Source organism: Ischnura elegans, chromosome 6 (genome assembly GCF_921293095.1).
Source record: "Ischnura elegans chromosome 6, ioIscEleg1.1, whole genome shotgun sequence".
NCBI lineage: Eukaryota > Metazoa > Arthropoda > Insecta > Odonata > Coenagrionidae > Ischnura > Ischnura elegans.
This window is the reverse complement of record NC_060251.1, coordinates 89,681,308-89,700,576: the sequence shown is the minus strand read 5'-3', so window position 1 is coordinate 89,700,576 and position 19,269 is coordinate 89,681,308. Positions and strand designations below refer to the sequence as shown.

At 34.7% G+C, this 19,269-nt stretch overlaps 1 protein-coding gene across 1 annotated transcript in view; it reads left to right on the top strand.

Annotated features, from left to right (window-relative positions):
- The window catches only part of LOC124161147 (general odorant-binding protein 70), a 50,998-nt gene extending 41,278 nt beyond the window's left edge, over positions 1-9,720 (top strand). The window contains exons 3-7 of the mRNA XM_046537382.1: positions 369-466; positions 1,410-1,445; positions 3,104-3,353; positions 5,254-5,321; positions 9,422-9,720. Coding sequence (XP_046393338.1) covers positions 369-466; positions 1,410-1,445; positions 3,104-3,353; positions 5,254-5,321; positions 9,422-9,436 — 467 coding nt within the window. The 3' untranslated portion in view covers positions 9,437-9,720. The remainder of the gene's footprint in view (positions 1-368; positions 467-1,409; positions 1,446-3,103; positions 3,354-5,253; positions 5,322-9,421) is intronic.
- Positions 9,721-19,269: the final 9,549 nt, after the last annotated feature.

Below are 19,269 nucleotides of genomic sequence, written 5' to 3'. Positions count from 1 at the left end.
TAATATGCATTAATTATAGAGGGTGTGATAAGATAGGCTGGCCCTTCCCAGTTTCACATTAAAAATATGGTACATGATCATCTCTAATACAGCATCTTGCTATGGCTTATAATAGTCCCTTTTGATTCTCTTGTGGCTGAAGCCATACATATTTCTATTGCCTTATGAGCAGCGATAAAATCTATCCGTGCCCCTAGATGCAAATATTTTTAGTGGAAAGGTAGGAAGGAGACAGATTACAATAAAAGTAACATTTTAAAAATAAATAGCTGTTTCAATTACAAAGACGTACAATAATTTGCTTTATAACAACATTTCCATTCTCAGTTCAAAATATAAACATCTGCCTATATTTTTCTGTATTCCAGAGGCATTGGAGAGCTTGCAAGAGACATCTCCATCAGCCTTGAAAAGGAGGGAACGTCGGGCAATTGACTTCTCCAATGATGAAAAAACAATTGCTGGGGTAAGTAAGCCAAGAATTACTGAAATCTAAAAAAAAGTAAAGCCAAAACATACAGAACATAAACAAGTCTGATCTTTGTAAAATACACATTACAATTAAAGATTTTACCATGCAAAAAATTGTCGCATTCAACATAGTTTGAGTCAAGTTCCAGTTCAAATGTAATTTGATTTTTTGAATGGGTTCATATAAATCAAGTTGGCTATCTCAATTGCACCACCTAAATGTAAATTATTCAGTCCAGTATTTCTTAAGAACATAAACATGAACTGATATTTCATAACACATACCTATATTTTCTTAATAACTCAGTCTTTTTTAATTAAAAATCAATCTTCAGGAATAAACATATCAGAGAATAATATTATAATTAAGAATGTGATGATAATGCGTATAAGAGAAAATTTTCAAAATTACACTGATTTTTCTCTGAATGGAATGTCAGAATTTCTCAAATTAAAATAAAAAATGGTGGAGTGGATGAGCTTAAAGTAAAATCAGTTGCCCACACACAAGAAAGATGCCTTACTACCTTCAGAGAAATATCTAATATGAACTGCAATATTCGCAATCAAATCTCATTTAAAGTAATTCATCCTTTAAATTCATTTTGACTACATAAGCCATAAGATTTCCATAAAAAATATTATCCAGCTAGCATGCACCAAAGTAAAACAAAATACCAAGAGCAGAAAACCTTATTATAATTTTCACTGCAGTGAAATTGTCGTAGCTTTTTGTAACAAATATAAGAAAGAAGTGATTACTATTAGAATTGATTGTTATACTTTATTTCTAGAAAAAATCTTTGGAATAATTCTTTACTTTTGAACTTAAGTATGTGGAGCTAATGTATTTATTAAATTATAAGCTTTTTCCTACACATTTTTGATCACAATACCCTGATAATATATAATAATTGAATTTCTTTGGTTTCTTTCAGTGTCTCCTCCAATGTGTATACAGGAAAGTTGGAGCTGTAAGTACAATTCCAAATTTAAAATATAAGAAAATCTCTCACACCACCAGAAAGTTGATTTTATAATAATTTTTATTTTTTATGTGAGGTGAAGAGCACCAATCGCTAAAGTCAGGAAGTCCCAATGGTCATTGTTGCATGCACTTTGTTGCATGCACTGCCTTCCCTCGGTATTGAGGAAGAGCTTGAATTTTCCTTGTCACAAGTTGCAAAATCGTTATAAATCAACGCATATTTGTGAACAATTGTTAACATATGTACAAAGATACAAAAGATATTACAACAGTGTCAAAATTAACCTCGTGCAAGCAAATCTGCTTATAAAATATGTATAGTTTCATAAAAAAATATAATAACAGCTGTCGTAATATTAGGAGATGTATGAAACTTAATATTAATGCTACAAAAGCCTTACTCGATGGCATAGATAAATTTGGTACCTACCTAAAGTTAGTAAGGCAAGTGTAACATTGGCCTATATTTAAAGTTCAGATTTACTTAGAAAGGCTTAAAAAACCAGTACTTTTACAGTTCATGCACTTATAACTGTATTCAACTAAAAAGGTGAAAACTTTTCCACCATTTTTATCAACATGTAATATAACAAAAAAAAGTAATGGCACTGATATCATGAAAATAGCTAATTAAAGGGTATGGTTTTTATAAGCTTTCAAACTCAAGTCTCTATACTTTTGGTATGGACAATGGTTAAACTGGATAGCACTAAGTTCTCACAAATATGTGTTTAACATTTCTTTTTTATAAAAAGAATGAAAATTTTAAAAATGTTAATATTTTTAAAACAAGAACCATACAAAAGCCTTTACTTTTCACCATTTACAAAGTAAATAAATTTTTTAATATTATAGAAAGGGTAGGTATAGTTAACTTAAAATCTAAAAGCAAATGCTTAATTCCATTTTCTGACATTAAAGAAGGAATTTCAGCTTTCCCAAAAATAATGTGCGCAATGGAATAAACACAAAGTTAGTTAGTGTATGGTAGTTCTTACATTCAATTTTTAATTTATAAATGCACATTTCTACAATTTTGCATGCATCTCTAAAAAAATTGGTATTTGCCAATACATATTGTTCACTTTCATCATATTAAGAGGGTTGCAGTCAGACTTTTTACCCACCAAAATAAATCTATTGCTTAAATAATAAAATAAAAGTATTGGGTGTGCATAGTAAAAAATATTTCATGGATTTCACAATTGGAAGTGTGTTCCACTGACCAAACTGCAACATTGTATGGAAAGTATCACTCTGGAAATACAATTATTAAAAATGGTGACTTGCAGCAGAACATGTTGGTATTAGAGCTGAGAATAATACCATTACCAAGCATAAAGATTTCCTTGTGGATAAGCGCAAACCATTACTTTTTTCACTCTGTGTCTACATATTTATGTATTAAGTGGATTAATATGTATTAAATTGTTTAAATATGACCAATAATGTCATCACGAGGCCTTTAACAATAATATTTTGGGATTCTTACTACCAGTTAACCAGATCTTAGCACTAAAGATTCATTGAGTACACAAAGAAAATCTTATGTGACAATCAGCTTAAATTAATGATATGGCACTCACTAATTTAGTCAAGTGACTAAATTAATCTTATTACTTAAATTATTTCTATTTAAAATAGGCTGATGCCACTGGCTTCCCAGACCCTGATGGCCTGGTGAAGTTCTATGTGGATGGAGTTGAGGATCGAGGTTACCAAGGAGCCACTAAGATTGCCGTTCACCTGTGCACAAGACAAGCGAGCCTCAAACGCAGTTTCAACATTGCAGCAGTACAACAAGAGAGCACTGACAGGCAGCGCAGGAGGCTTGATGCAGAAGTAGTATCAACAGCTGGGATAAACAAGCCCATTCCTGATGACCAAGCTGAAGGTTCAAACTTTTCTTATGCTTACTCTTGGACTTTGAATCCATCATAATGATGATCTATTGAAGCCGTGTCCCAACTCGTTGGGCATGCATTTAGGGAGCATGTATTTCAGCGGCTAAATTTCGGGTCCCAACCCAAAAGAGAGCATGAATTGGGTCATCCTAATGCAGGTGTTGCCATCTCCTGGGCACGAAACCATTGAAAAACAAGAGAAATATGGAATTTATTGTACCAAGGATTTAAGAATCCCTTCACGATCCACACAATTAAAGTTCACATGCGATTGTACATTGACCGAAGTGATTTTAAGTTTTGAATATCAGATAAAAGCAGTTACTCATACTTTAAGTACATGACACAACCTGTTTGTTTTAGTTGTGGATAAAGCTGGGATATTTATTTATTCGCAGCATTAGCCCAATATTTTATCTTTTCATGTTTATTTTGAAGGAATTAGCTCATATTGTTGCAAAAGTATAGTGTATTTTCTTTTTTATGTAGTTGATAGAATTTCAATCATTCTCTTAACTAAATATGCACACCTTTTAAATATACCTACTCATTTTTTTTAGCAATGCACTTTCTAGTTTGGTATTTTTAAACTTGGGTTTATTCCTTCTCTAATTCTAACAAATTTTTCCATCATGTCAATACTCTCTGTGACAATATTTCATAGTTATAAATGAAAAAAATCACCAAGCACTTCTAAAGGTCTAAAAATATCAACACTACTTTAAAAAAAATACTTTCCCTCGTTGGCAGCCATGCACCACTTCTTTTGAGTCCTTTCCAAAGACGCTTCCCATGGTTTGAATTATGGGAAAAGGATGCACTCGGGATCAGTGGGCTCTTTTCCTCAGTCCTTTGATCTACTTGTTCTTAAGCTTTGACCAGAATTGGAAATGCATCCAAAATGAATCAGAGCCAAAATAATTTGTACAAAAACTGATTTGAAAAATTTTCATTGGCTGCAAATGAAAACTTCACATTCAGCTTGATGGATGTGAATGCAAATTTGGCTGCATTACCAAGACACTGAGGGACTTCCAATAATGTCTCTGAAAGACCATTTTTCAAGCAACCAAAAAACCCATCCAAAAGTTGTCTTACTTGGGAGCATACTAACTCGTTGGATGTGAATCTAGTTTGACAAATTTTACATCAATGGATATCTAAGTAGAATTACAAATGGTGCCCTGAAACCAATATAAATAGATTGCAGTAAATGATTAAGAACTAGAGGTCTACGACAGTAATTTTGATGAAAAACTAATGGCTATGTAATGTGTGTGGGTGAGTAAATCTCAAATATTCTTCATCTGGCCTTATGTTTATTATAGTTATCATAAGTAATTCTAATTTAGAATAAAAATAAAATCGTTGCTAGGAAAAACACCGGCTTAATATATTTTAGAACAAGAGTATGTGTTTGCCTTTGTTAGATAGAGTAGGCAAACTGGTTTTGAATGTGATTACAATTTTTAAATTGATAGATTCAAAACCAGTTTACCTATACTCATTTATTTTTCTCAACTTCTGGTTATACCTATCCTCGTATAGATTGCTGTTATTTACTCTGTTGTGAGCGTTGATAGGTTCTCCCTGAGCGAGTTTATGAATCTGAACACTAACAATGTTACCCACTCCTGAAAAGTGGGTTGCAAGTTTTTTCATGTTATACTTTTGAGAGAATAGAGAAGATTTTTTCATCTCTATAGAGATAAAAAAATATTCTCTACTACCCTTCCATCAACAAAATTATTTAAATGAATTTCAATTCTTGGTCTGAGTGAGCCTCCATTACATTATAGGACTCTTAAATTTCATAAAAATTAAATGAACACAATGATGAGAGAAATTCAGAGTTTTATATTCATTTATTTCATGTTTTTTTTCTTTCAGGTATTGGAGCCCAGGCATGTGAAGAGGCATTTGATGTGTTCCAATGTGTTACTGAGAGATTAGCAGCGGTAAGTAAGGCATTGCCTTAGATTAAATCTATCTATTATTGCTTAAATGCCAACACAGTACAGATGCCAACCAGACAAAATCTGGCTATGTCAGATAATCGATAATACCAAAGATTCTTAGGAGGGCCATGTCAGGGCCAAACTTGGTGCTGCATATTCAATATTACAGTAAAGGACACCACACTTAAATTAGGGTCAATAAACACACATATATGTATTCAGACCATGAGCTCTAAAAGCACAGATGAAGAGAATCCATTAGGATAGGTGGGCAAGGAAATAATTGGGAGAGGATAAGCTTCTTTCTAAGCTGCCATAGAGTTTGGGAAAGAATAAGAGGGAGAAGTTTTTTTAAAGCAGGCAATAAGAAATATACATTAAGAAGTATTACAGCCAGAAATTTTACAAAAAAGTAGGTAATTATCCACATTCTTGATGAGGAGAAAGCTTTGGATTTCTATTACTGAAGAGATATTAGCTGAATATCACTTTGCTAACATGTGAAAAAGCAGCGTAAGCTGCACTTTCCTTTTAATGTGCCTTAGCAATGCAGACTGGGCTTTTCAGGCGATTTTCGAGCCTATAAAACTACAAAGTCAATATTCCTGGTTACACAATACATTAACACGTATGAGTTTGTGTGTGAATGCATGAATGATATTGGTTTACCAGAACGTGTACAAATGCAAGAACTTAATTGGAACGGATTCTATTTCCTGTTCATATTCACAAAATTTTGGTGGTTAAACAGCACCTTTTCATGTTCATTCTCATGTTCATACACTTAGAAATGAAGTCTTATGTCTAATACACTGTATTACCAGGCCTTAATTCTGTGGTCAGACATGTAGCCTGAAATTTGCACTCTGGGGGACCTTTGTGGTATGTGGGTTGCCTAAACTGATAATTTGCTGTCTATAGGCAGGCATAAGACACCCATACATTTCATTAGATCGCTATACATTTTGTTTTCATAATGGTGCAAGTTAAATTGATCATAAGCAATTGGCAGAAATTATGAAATGTAATGATATTGAATATTGGAGTATCAGGATGCCATAAGGCTAGTGGTCCCCTTAGCAGATGTATTGCAGGTTGCAGGTGATCACTGCATGAGAAAAAATTTTGGGGGGGAAGAGGGGTAGCTCAAGCTCCCAAAGACCTGCCTCTCCCCTCACAACTGACTGTAGTTTTACACATCATTAAAATTATAATAGATGAATATTTCCAGATGAAAAAGATATTTTTAGAAATAACTAGAGATGGGTCAAATCTTATTTTTCTCAAATTCGAATATTGAATATGAATACCTAATTTTTCCCCTATACCTCACTCGAATATTGAATATATATTAACTGAATATGCACTTTTTTCACCAATTTTAAATACAAATGACAATTAACCCTTTCGAGACGATGAAGTTCTCACCTTAGCATAACTGATGTACTAAGCCCCAAGAGACTCTTCCATGCCGTCTGTATGGAGCATTTTTGCAGTGCATTGACCGTGTGAGTAATGAGGAAGTGCTAAGAAGAGTGGGAGAAAAGAGAAACCTCCTAAAAACCTTATGCAGAAGAAGGGACAACTTAGTTGGCCACATTTTGAGGCACGATGGTCTGATGAAGACAATCGTTGAAGGACTAGTGGAAGGGAAAAAGGGCAAGGGACCCAGATAGCACAGATTTGAACTTATCCTTGGAGAAATCAGATATTGTGGGGATAAGCTTATCTTCCACGTTTATTATCCCTTTTTTCCTGCAATTTCAAGCATTTGAGGAGGGGTTGTCACAGTACCATATTGCCAAAATTGGCTGCATAGCGGCGCTGACGTCTTCCATTGCCGCTAACGCAATTAGTGGCTTCGTTTTTACATTTGTGTTGTTGTGTATAGAGGTGTTTGTGAGTTAAAACAATTCATCTACGCAGTAATAGTTTAATGCATTAAATATAATGAATTGAATCTTTCCTCATCAAAAGCCAATTTATGTATTTACATTATTTTCACGTAATTCTCATTAATCTCGTGTGGTGGCGAAGCGATTGTACGCAAAACGGCCGCCACCTACCGTCAATTACGGTGTAAGGATAGGTGTATCTCCAGCTATGCGGACATTCATCTCCGATTTATCCCCAAATGCGGCGTGGATTCTTCATACTTTATCTCTGCATCCAGATAGCGGCATCACGGCATATATGTATAATATCCTCGTATTTAGAGATAAGGCAAAATCTGTGCTATCTGGGGACGGCCCCGAATGAGTTATATAGGACAGGTTATAAAGGATATAAAAGAGAAGAAATATGTAGCTATGAAAAGATTAGCGGATAGGAGAGAGAAATGGAGAGCTGCGTCAAACCAATCTTAGGATTGTTGACTAATGATGTTGATTCATTATGAATGGTCTTGTTAATAATCACGCACCCTCAGCACCAACCTTTTTTGACCCTTCCTAGAGGGGACTCCGCATTATCTCGGACTCCAAGGGTAGTTGGGCTCCCTCCTTTCGAGGTTTATAACCCTACCAGCAGCATTGTTTCACGGTCGATCACGCTTCATTTATATGAATCAGCTATATGGATAATTGTTGCTTGCACGTAAATTGCAGACTTCACATTGAATTCCTCATTTTATTCTGAGAATTGTCAAATTTTGAACAAAGCTCTAGCATCAATATTAACGCGTTTAATTCAGCAACAATTTCCAAGTTGTTCTTTATACTGAAATTGTATCGTAGAATTTTGTTTAAAAATTGTAAATGCTATTTAAAAGACAAAGAATTCAATTCTTAGTTCATATTTTTTGAGAGAGGAACTAATATTTGTTTTGAAAACTGAATGAATGAACGATTGAATGACCGCAGTCCCTTACCACAAAGAGGGGTAATGTGAGACGAGGGTTCCGGGTACCTGCTCCCGGATTTTTTGGTCACCTGGTTCTGCTTTGTTGGGTCCCGAAACTAAGACCTTGCAAACCTGTGGTCGTCATAAAGTGGGAAGAACAAGGAAACGTATATTTTTGACATTCAATTGCATTATTTATTGTTTATATTCAAGAAACGTCCTGCCCCATACTTTTGTCATTTGAAGGGAAAGGGTTAAAATAAAAAAATGCTGTAATTTGCTGATCATCCTACGACTCCTAAATCCTGATGTAACTGTCACCCACAATTTCATTAAACTTGCCTGTATGGAGTACCGCAGTTATTTTGCTTTTTATTATATACCTACATATTGGGGATTAAATTTTTGGTAATGATTTACTGTGCATGATTTACTGAATGATTAATTGCAAACCTTAGATTTTAAAAAATTTGAACATGTAAAACGTTACTTTCACTATGCAATCAGTCAGAAAAGGAACAGTCAATCTCGCATGCATTTGTAAAAATACACACACTGTTCTTAGTGTTTTTCTTTTGGAGTCATCAGCATTGTACACATTTTAATACTTAATTTGAATGATTATGTTTTCATAAAAATATATTTTAAGAATCGAATCAAACAAACATGCAAACCTTCATGTAAGACCCAACCATGGTCAATTATAGATTTAAACTTTAAAGTAAATCATGGACTATCTATGTCGTGTATTCAAAATTTGAATAATTGCTTTCTTTGAGTCATCAAATATCAAATACATAGTTTAAAAAGATAATTATTCAAGATATTCAGTGATTCAACTATATTAACGACTCATCTCTAATAATAACACAGCAATCTATTCAGAAAAAATAGCATCATAATTAGTTTTAGAAGCTTTAAACACCTTGCCTGAACTTGCCAGGCTCTGTGCACATGGTGGTCCAATTCAGCAATACAGAAAATTTTGAGGGATCCAACCTCAAGCATTTGTGGCTCTATTGACGCCCTCTTCATCCCAGCATTTCAAATCGAAAGAATGGAGCCGCAGATATTATTCTATTAATTTCAATTAAAGGCTGAAAAATTGCCAAGAGCAATCTACAAAACTACAAAGTGATTCATGTAAAATTGTTTAAACTTGATATGGTCCAATCACATAGATGTAAATTTGCTTTAAAGCAAAGAGTACTATTTTATGTGCATTTTACTCATGTGAAAATATTTTTCTCATTTTCCAGTACTGTGAGAGCTGAGAGCAAAACAACATTCAACATCGAAAATGACTTTAAGAAAACATCATTTCAAATAACATATCAAGCTCTGTGCTTGTCTGAAGCAAACTGCTTTAGAGTTCTTTCTGGTAGAGACAGAAAACTACAGCCAATTCCTTATTCATTGAAACTATTGTTCCTTCAATTACATGTATTCCAGAGTGCCTTTCATAATAGTACCTAGTACAGTATTTAAATACTTTCAAAATAATGCAGTAGATTATTTTATTTTAATTTGTATTTGAAATATATTTTTAATAAAATTATATTTTCATTATTTTTATAATGTGGTACCTAAATCATTTGTCCAAAACTGTATCTGCATCTGCACAAATACTACCTCTTTCAGAACAGCCTGAAGGTCTGAGCAAGATTTATCCAAAAATTCTTTCATATACAAGCATCAACAGGTTTAAAGGGATTAGGAAAAGTGTCTATGAAAAATTTTATTTTTTAAACCCAAAATTAGAATAACATAGTTTTATATTTTTTTGCACTACTATACTCTAGAATTGTTAATGTATCCTACCGTTGTATTTGAAACCAAAATTCATTTTGAAATTGCACATTGAAATTAATGGATTGATTTAAATCTGAAAACTACCCTAATATCAGGGTCAGTAGCACTTCCTGAAAGACTGTTTCATATGATGGATGTTATTTCGCAGGTTAGCACTGAAAACATTTTGAAATTGTGAGAATGTGAGCTTGGAATTAGAGTAGGGGCTATTTTGCTATCTCTCATCCACACATTCTTGCATGTGTTCTAGTAATTCACTGCTTCACACGATGCAATTTGCATTCAGTCAGATTGCGAATGATGCGCCCAGTGTAAAAGGGCCTTAAGGGAGGGAAGGAAAGAATGCCACACTCACTTATTCTTACACAATAGATTCTTATTATATTGGCCACCGTGCAGTATGTGTGGGGTAAATATTTGTGAAGAGAACCTGATTGAGGAATTACCCAGACATCTCTTCAGTTAATTAGGATGGAAAGCCATTTAAACAGGTTTTAAATACTTAAGTTTTTGATGCACAAAAAAAAACTCCAAACCAATTAAACAGACCACGAAACACTGGTGCACACATTCAGGTTTGACATCAATCCTGCAGTCAACTACAGTGCACTTGGGTGAGAGAGGCAATTCAGTTTCTCATGATAAAACATATGTTTGTAGAAGATGGGTCAGCAAAAAGCTCAATATTTCAACTCAATCATCAACTTAAAAAAAAAATCAATGGAGTACCTACACACTTCCAAAGTAATTTATTGATTTATCACTGTGATCAATAACTACATATTTCATTATCAGAGTCTTAATTCCCCTCCCTCCTTAATTATCCTCTCCCTGGAGGCATCATTGGGCTCTCATCACGGCAGCACCTTCTATCCTTCCACTGTTATTCACTTCATGAGGTTGCGGGTGAAAGTGAAGACTTACAGACCCAGCCCTTGGGAGAGTAGCAAGCCTGTCCTGGGGTCATCGTTTCATCTGTCCTTCACAAAGGAGTGAACTAAGGTTCAGGAGTAGGAAAAATAAACGACTATTGGGGCAATTTTGTTCCCAAAGTATTACCAATATTTTTCAAGGGGTTGTGTTTGCTTGCAACCGACTGATTCCCATTTTTTCCTGTCTCTCCCTTCATTCTACATTTCCTCCATCAATATCGCTAATCATAAAATTCTATTACATAGTACTCCAATAAATCTTCATACTAAACTATCCATAATAAGTTGTGAAGGTAATTTCTAATATTTGATATGTTGATATATGGTCTTAGGTTATTACTAGTGATGGGTCAACTCCAAAATTTTAACAATTGCAATATTGACATTTCGATTCCGATTCAACCAATACAGATTCCATCGATTCTGACGCCATAGGCTCCAAGAAAAATATCACTTCATTCAAGACAACCACTTAAAAAATTATTATTCTGTGAAAGAATCATTTGACAAAAGCATCTTTCATATCATCACTATGTAATTAAAATATAAGCTAAATTTCAGATCAGAACTTACCTGAAAAGTGGTGTTACGTCATAGGCATTACTTAAGAATAAAGTTATTACGGAGGCTTCCGCGGTGAGTTGATTGGTGATAGTTTTCCGGGTTTACACCGCGTTGATTCATGTTTTGCGGACGACCGTTTCGGGCACGTTTTAGCTCCCGTCTTCGGGTCCATTTGGACCATTTGGACCCGAAGACGGGAGCTGGAATGCATCCGAAACTGTCGTCCGCAAAATATGAATCAACGCGGTGTAAACCCGGAAAACTATCACCAATTACTTAAGAATATTAGCACTCATGCTTAAATTTAAAATAAAAGTATCTCCTTTAATATCTATCTTTTATTGTAAATATCTTATCGTTATCAATAGTGTCTCACAAATTTAATCCCCTTTTACAGATTTTAAATTTTTGCTCAGAAAGCGAAGCATCTTCACTCTGTCACGATCAAGCCTGTTGCGTTTTACATAACATATTTTTCCTGCTCCACTAAAAAGTCTTTCAGTGAACACAATGGCTGGTGGTATGACAAGAAACATTTTCCCTACTACTTTCAGCCTTGGGTAGGAGATGCAAGTCTTCCAGTATTTCCCAGGGAAGGAATTTGGTGGTGCATTCATCTCTGATAAATAAGCTTCCACTTCAGCTTCAACAGTGTTTGCTCTGGTGACTTTGGGTACTTTTCCAAATGCATCACTGAATCTTGACCACATACCTGTCACAGGCTCCCAAGTGTGCACTTGCTCCTCCGGAAGAGGTGTCCTACTTACAATCTATATGTAATGTGTTTTGTTATAACGATTACAAGGTGCAAAAATTCAAATGACTGTTGGAAACGCGGTCATATATAAATTTGTGGTTTGAAATACTACTGGAATCGGAATTGATTATTCACCTTGGCAAGTACTCATTTTCGATTGCGGTTCTTAGCCAAGAATCGAGGAATTGAAGAATCAAGGAATCGCACCGACCCATCACTAGTTATTACAAGTAATAATTAGTCAGACACAGGCTGTCTGGCCAGGTTGGTATGTTGGCAATCGCCAAGGGCCCCGAGCTTAGGGGGCCCCCACAAAAGAATAAGCTTAAGATATGGAATGATTAATGCATTCATTAATTTCGGTGAAATTGATGCAATCTTGGCCACATGGACTAAGTCCGTTATCCTCTGTGAGCACACTGTAAGGCGACTTCATCCCTAGCAATTTCCATTCCTTCAGCTTTTGACTTCCTAATGATCCTTCAAGCAACAAGGATTTCTCCGTTCTTTTATTCAGTGAGGTTCTGGGGAATTTTCTTGAGTGTATCCCTTCCGGCTGAGAAAATGGAGGTAAAGGTTTGCATGAGAAATTCTCGCAATTTTAAACTCTAATGACTTATTAAGAGTCTGAGAGTCTGATATCTTAAATTTAATGGATTAACAATAGCCACCAGTAGATGCTGAGATCAGAAGAATCAGAATTACGGAGCAAATAAAAGCTTCGGGAAGACTTGTACCTTGAATCTGACTCATTGTTTGGGGTTCTCATAAGTGACAAAACATAAGTGACAAAAGGTCAGTACCACTTGAAAGCCACCTCAGTATTCTGGCCAGGTCAGCTGGTTGGCAATTGCTTAGGGCCCAAGCTTAAGAGGCCCTGAGAATGCCAACGTTAATCACAAAGTGTATATGAAAGGTGTAACAAAAAAAGACTCAGTTTATTTGAACCAAAGTGTTTCTGCAATAATAAAATTCTATGTCTTCATCGGTTGCTCTGTTTACAAAACACTAACTATAAAAAGATTACATGTATAAAAATAAAGGTGTCATAAGATAAATGAGAAACTGACGATTTATGAAAGGCTTATTCGAAAAGATCGTTTTAGAGTTTTTTTTTAGATTACAGCATAATTAAAAGGAACAAAGTCAGTAGATAAATAATCAAAAAATAATATACTATCATAGTTTTATAAACTGTGAAATTCTCACTCTTGATAGTATTTTTCCTCAACTTTTATCAAGTTAATAAGAGCCAGAATAGCGTTAAAATGCAATATCCTAAAATTTTAATGAACCCCCAAAAGAAAGGCCCCATCAAGATTGCCAGCCGAGGGCCCCTTATCACCATATACCCCTGGTTAGACACCATTTGTAAATATCAGTTTTATTTTATAATATTTATTTTTTCATTAATTTTTAAATCCTCCCCCCAAAATTTGGGCTGCAAGGTGACCCCTCTTCAAACTCCTCAGTTTCTCCACAGTATATTCTGTCTTTCTCCAAGGCATTCCCTCCTGCATCCAAAAAAGTTTTGTGATGGCGCAGGCAGACACCATTTTATCTGTAAAAGAAGTAATAAAAAGTATTAGACAAAATCTTCAATAACGATTATATTACTATAATAGTCCTGTAAAAATTGAAGAGGCAGTAAACACATGCTCGAGAATAATCCTATGTAATATTTTATAATAAACTACATTATAGGAATGGATGAATGTCAATTTAGACAAAAACTCAATATTGATGGCTAAGTTCTAACAGCACATATCTCAAATTCGGCCGGCTTGAGACTGGTATCTTAAACAAAGTGTAATAACATTAAAAAATAAAACACAAGCAGAGAACAACTCTTTATTTGCAATTGAATGTTTCTTTTTCAGTTTTATGAACTTTTGGTTTTTAATTTCAGTGTGCAAGTAAAAGAAATTAATCGTGTTTTGGCTCTCCTGAAAAGTTATTGTTTTTGAGATACGTATTGTTAGAACTTAGCCATCAATATCTTCATAGGAAATAGTATCCGCAACTACCATTGGACATTAAAGCAGTGTTCAGATATATCGATGGAATCTTATATTTTTTTCGCAGAGACAATGTGAATGAGTACAGTGAATTCAACAACATGCTAGTTTGGGCAGGTAAGAATAACTTAGGGTTATTCAGAATAGCGGCGGATCCAGGATTTCTTTCTGGGGGGGCCACAAGCAAGGCCGTATCCAGGATTTTGTTCTGGGGGGGGGGGCACAAGGATATCTCATAATATAAAACGAATGCAATGATAATGGGACCGATCTTGAATATTTTTTTTTGGGCCTGGGGGGGGCAAGTGCCCCCGTGCCCCCCCCCCCCCCTGGATTGGCCTATGATTCAGAATTCACTGTCCCACTAAATATCCCTCATCGTTAATGAACATCACTATTGAGTTGAAGGGACACGCTACTTGCATGGAGAATATGCTTGAAATGTGAGGATAACAGCAATGCAATACACTAATGACAAAAGGTGTAGGGAAAAGTCGACTTGGGTATACTATCAATGATATCACATCAATATATTTGCAAAATTATTTAGCCGAATATTTCGATGACTTGCCACCTTTTGTAGCAAGTATAAGAAATTTTTTTTTAATCCATTCACAGTCAGTGACAATAGAATTCAGATTCATAGCTTTCCTTCGGATATACATATGTGGTGATTACTGCTGTCTGTATACAACGACTAAGTCTTTAGGGCAAACACTATACAAAGCCCTCACACACACTTCCATCACACCATTCCTCATCTCAACAACTGTTGTACCTTAAAGCTGTTTTGACTGACCTTCAACTGGGTTAGGTGAGGCCAAAGTTTTTTTGCTATCATAAAATTCTACGTTTTGGTTAGCTACTTTATTTACAACATAGGTAGTACATGCAATGTAGTGTAAAAATATTACATAAAAAAAACAAAGGTGTCAAAATATAAAAGGGAATCTGATGCTATTTTGAAAGGGCTTTTCAAAATGGTAATTTTAAAGGTGTCTTACATTTCTCTGTAGTTTCAAGGAGCAAATTCACAAAGTATGTAAAATGGAATGTTAATACTACATTATTAAATTTTATAACCTATGAAATTCTAACATTTCATGGTAGTTTTTCTTACCAAATATGTATTCATTTTTCAGCAACTTTAATCTAGAGGCAGAATAGCGTCAAAATCCATTTCTGGGTATGATATTTCCAAACATTTTCTGGGGGAGGACCCACCCCATTAAGGAGGGGCCCAATCATGACCCCCAGCTGAGGGTCCAAATCATCCCAGACTGCCCCTGGCTGTAAAACTCTTTTTATTTTCCTTCTCGATTACAAAATTGATGTAAGCTATGTAAGGTTTAACACTAGAAGGATCACACCTGACATTATGATGGGTAAACTCTACTTACTTAATCGTATTGCCAAGAATTTTTTTTTCTATCACCAAATTTTTTTCTTAGTTTTTAATTATTTTTTTTGTGTGTATACATATGTATTATATTATTATATAACATTAAAATATAATTTAATTTTTTCACTAAGTCTAAGGCTAAGTCCCATTTTCACAGCTCATGGAAACCATCTAGCAAATCTAATTGCATACAGCAAAACCTTTGTTATATTTTTTACAAAGTTATAAACAGTGTAAAAGAAAGCCATTGAGAAATTTGGAAAAATAATATTTGAAATGGAATCATCCAAAAGAATATTGGAAAAAATAAACAATTCTGCATAGCGAAACATGATATCAGGACGCCACACAGCATGCTCAGAGCAAGGTTTTATATAAAAAAAGTAAATAAAATGAAGGTGTCAGGAGGTAAAGTGGATCCTGATGCTTTCTTGAAAGGGTCATTTGAAAAGGTTATTTTAGAGCTTTTATATATTTCAGTGCAGTTTTAATGAACAAATTCACTTATTAGATTATAGAACCATGAATACATTATTGAATGTGAAGGTGTGAAATTCTCACTTTTCATTGCATTCTTTCTTGCAATATTGTTATTATTTTAATTAACTTTAATCTAGTCTTTTTGTGAAAGAATAGCATCAGAATCCATTTCTGGGCATGCAATTTCCTAAAGATTCCCAAAATCTCCCGGTTCATGGTGACAATGGGGCCTCGTCATGAGCCACAACTGAGGGCCTCCAATCACCCCAGACCATCCCTGCCCTCATACATGATGATTTATTTCTGTTTTTCCGATTTTGTGAGATTTACCTCTATGTTGGCAGGATTGGCTCAATGCTTGGTTGGTGACCCCCCTTTGATCTGGCCCTGATACTGGGAAAAACAGTTCTCTCATCAACACACTGTGAATACGAAAAAAATTACCTATATGGCTTTGCATCATCAGAACCGATTTGCAATAAGAACCCTTACAAAATTAAATAGTAACTTTAATATTCCAGCATGCCATGTGAGGAGAGGGAGTATCTACAATGAATAATGTAGCACACTATACCGTCATATGCATAGGCAGATTTAGGGGTAGGGGGGCTCGTGCCCCTTCCCAGATGCTTAAAAAATAGGCAAGATCTTAATGCAAAAATTAAAAAATTTTAATATAAAAGTTATTAATATTTACTTATTAACAATTTTGATATTAAAATTAGGAGTATTTATTTCTTAGAGCAATGGTATATTAATTTGGTAATGGTAATTTGTTGCTCTGGTGAGGATTTTCCAGTATTTTAAGAAGAAAAGGATGACGTCGACGACGACGATGATGATTTCATAAATGAAGATGAATAAAAAATCTATTAGTATCTGAATTTGTGTAAGTTTTTTATTTTTGTCTATGTACGTAAATATTTTGAGAATTTTTGTGTAAATAAACGTTTGTGTGTAATTTTAATTTTTTTCCAATTTATACCCATTTAAGTAGTTAATAAGCATTTCATAGTTATATGCAGTGGTTTTTAAGGTTTGAAAAGTTGCAAAATGAAAGTAGTACATATTTTAAGCAACAAAATTCTTAAATTAAAACACTGTGACGAACAATTTATTTTTTAGGGCTAATATTTTTTTACATTAACCCCTAATGAAGGATGATTTTTAAGGGCTGCAATATTTTGAAAATATTTTCCAGAGCATAAAACCATCTTTAGCCAACTAATCAAAGTTAAATTTTACCCATGTAAAGCTTTGAAATGTAGTTTTTTTTAACTTTTGGTATTCAGGGGTAGTTTTTACCCCTAAAAAATAAAAAGCACCAATTAGCATAGCATAGACTTTGAAGTAGAAGGTAAGATTAACCTAATTCAAAATTTTTCTGCAAATCGATTCAGTTTGAAAAAATTGCAAGGTTTTGCACTGTTTTAGCTTCATTTCTTGGACTAAATTTTCTTTGAATTATATTTTTTCTTAGTTTTTTCCTACTTCTTTGGTGCACAATCGGTAGTGCTGCTACCGAAGACGTAAAATGCGATGTGATCGGGATTATGTCTGAGGCACTTTCTTTTGAAAATTATCCATATTCTCCTTATGTTCTTGGTTTATACCACCAGGGGCGCGGCCAGGAATTACTGGGGGGTTTAGGTGCAACTAACACCGGGGTGTATGCGGGTATGGTAAACCCACCAGGATAAGTGTTAGGTGCGAGATTAATAAATTGCGGAGTTTTAAAAATAAATGGTTCAAAATGGTGATTTTTACGGCTTTCTGAGGAATATTTTATTCATCCTTACACTATTCTATTAGTAATATCAATCCAATTAAGTAAAATGGTTTAAACTTTAAAATTTCTCTGAGCTCCTGGGGGTGGGGGTTATATGAAATTCTCCAGGCGGCCAGTAAAGGTGGAGTCACTCACCACGCATTTTAATGGGTTTACTAAAGATGACGCTTGCTCGACTCGTATTTTAAGATGAAATTGACTACAATAAGTGCCATTCACCAAATTTTGTATTCCAGGACATATAATCTATCGAATTATTAATTTTTCGAAGTAATTCCTCGTGAGCGCAAGAACTCAATCGCAAATATTGAGGATCAATCGATATCTATTGCTCTTTGTCCACTGTGGATATTTTTGAAAACCGATTGAAAAAGAGGGGAGTATCAGCGTATATTAAGCTTGCATGATACGGACTGGGGCAGGGGTGAATGAGGGTCGTAGCTTTTGGCGGGGGGTTCTCTTTAACAATTTCACGTTACTCAGTAAAGTTTTAGTATGAAAAGCAATTCGATATCAGTAACTTTTTTCTGAATTCATTATATAAAGAGACACAATAAATTGCATCGTGAAAAAAGAAAAATGAAACATATTTGAGCTTATGGGAAGGTAATTTGAAGTCGATTTTTCCTCAAATTTTTGCAAATATATAATATTAAGATTTAAAGATGAATTAATTAAAAAATACATAGATGAGCGTATTTTTATTGGAGAACCCCGTAAAAAATGTAATCGTGCTCATCCACTTATCTATTGCGCTCCTCTCTAGGATAGTACAATATTAGCTGATGCATAAGTTTACATACTCAATGGTACAATTATAAGGTTGGTTTGGATAGGAGGTGTTAGAGCTCACCTCAGACGAGGTCTCAGGGGAGCGAAGGTAAGTCATGAAATTTTACAAACTGACCATTATTTTCCGCTGCTCCATGGTGGTATGCAACACCTCTGCGATATGACGAGTCTGATATACGTAGACAAGTGGGCTTTAGATATTCAGATAAAGGCCTTCGAAATGTGGTGCTACAGAAGAATGATGAAGATCGAATGGATTGACCGAGTTAGTAACGAGGAAGTCCTAAGAAGAGTAGGAGAGAAGAGAAGCCTCATGAAAACCTTAAGAAGAAGACGGAACAACCTTATAGGCCACATCTTGAGACATGATGACGTGATTAAGACAATCGTTGAGGGACAAGTGGAAGGCAGGAACGGATAAGGAAGACCTCGAACAAAATAAATGAAACAGGCAAAGAAGGGTGTGAAAGAGAAGAAATACGTAGGTGTGAAAACATTAGATGATAGGAGAACTGAGTGGAGAGCTGCGTCAAATCAATCTTTGGATTGTTGACCATTTTG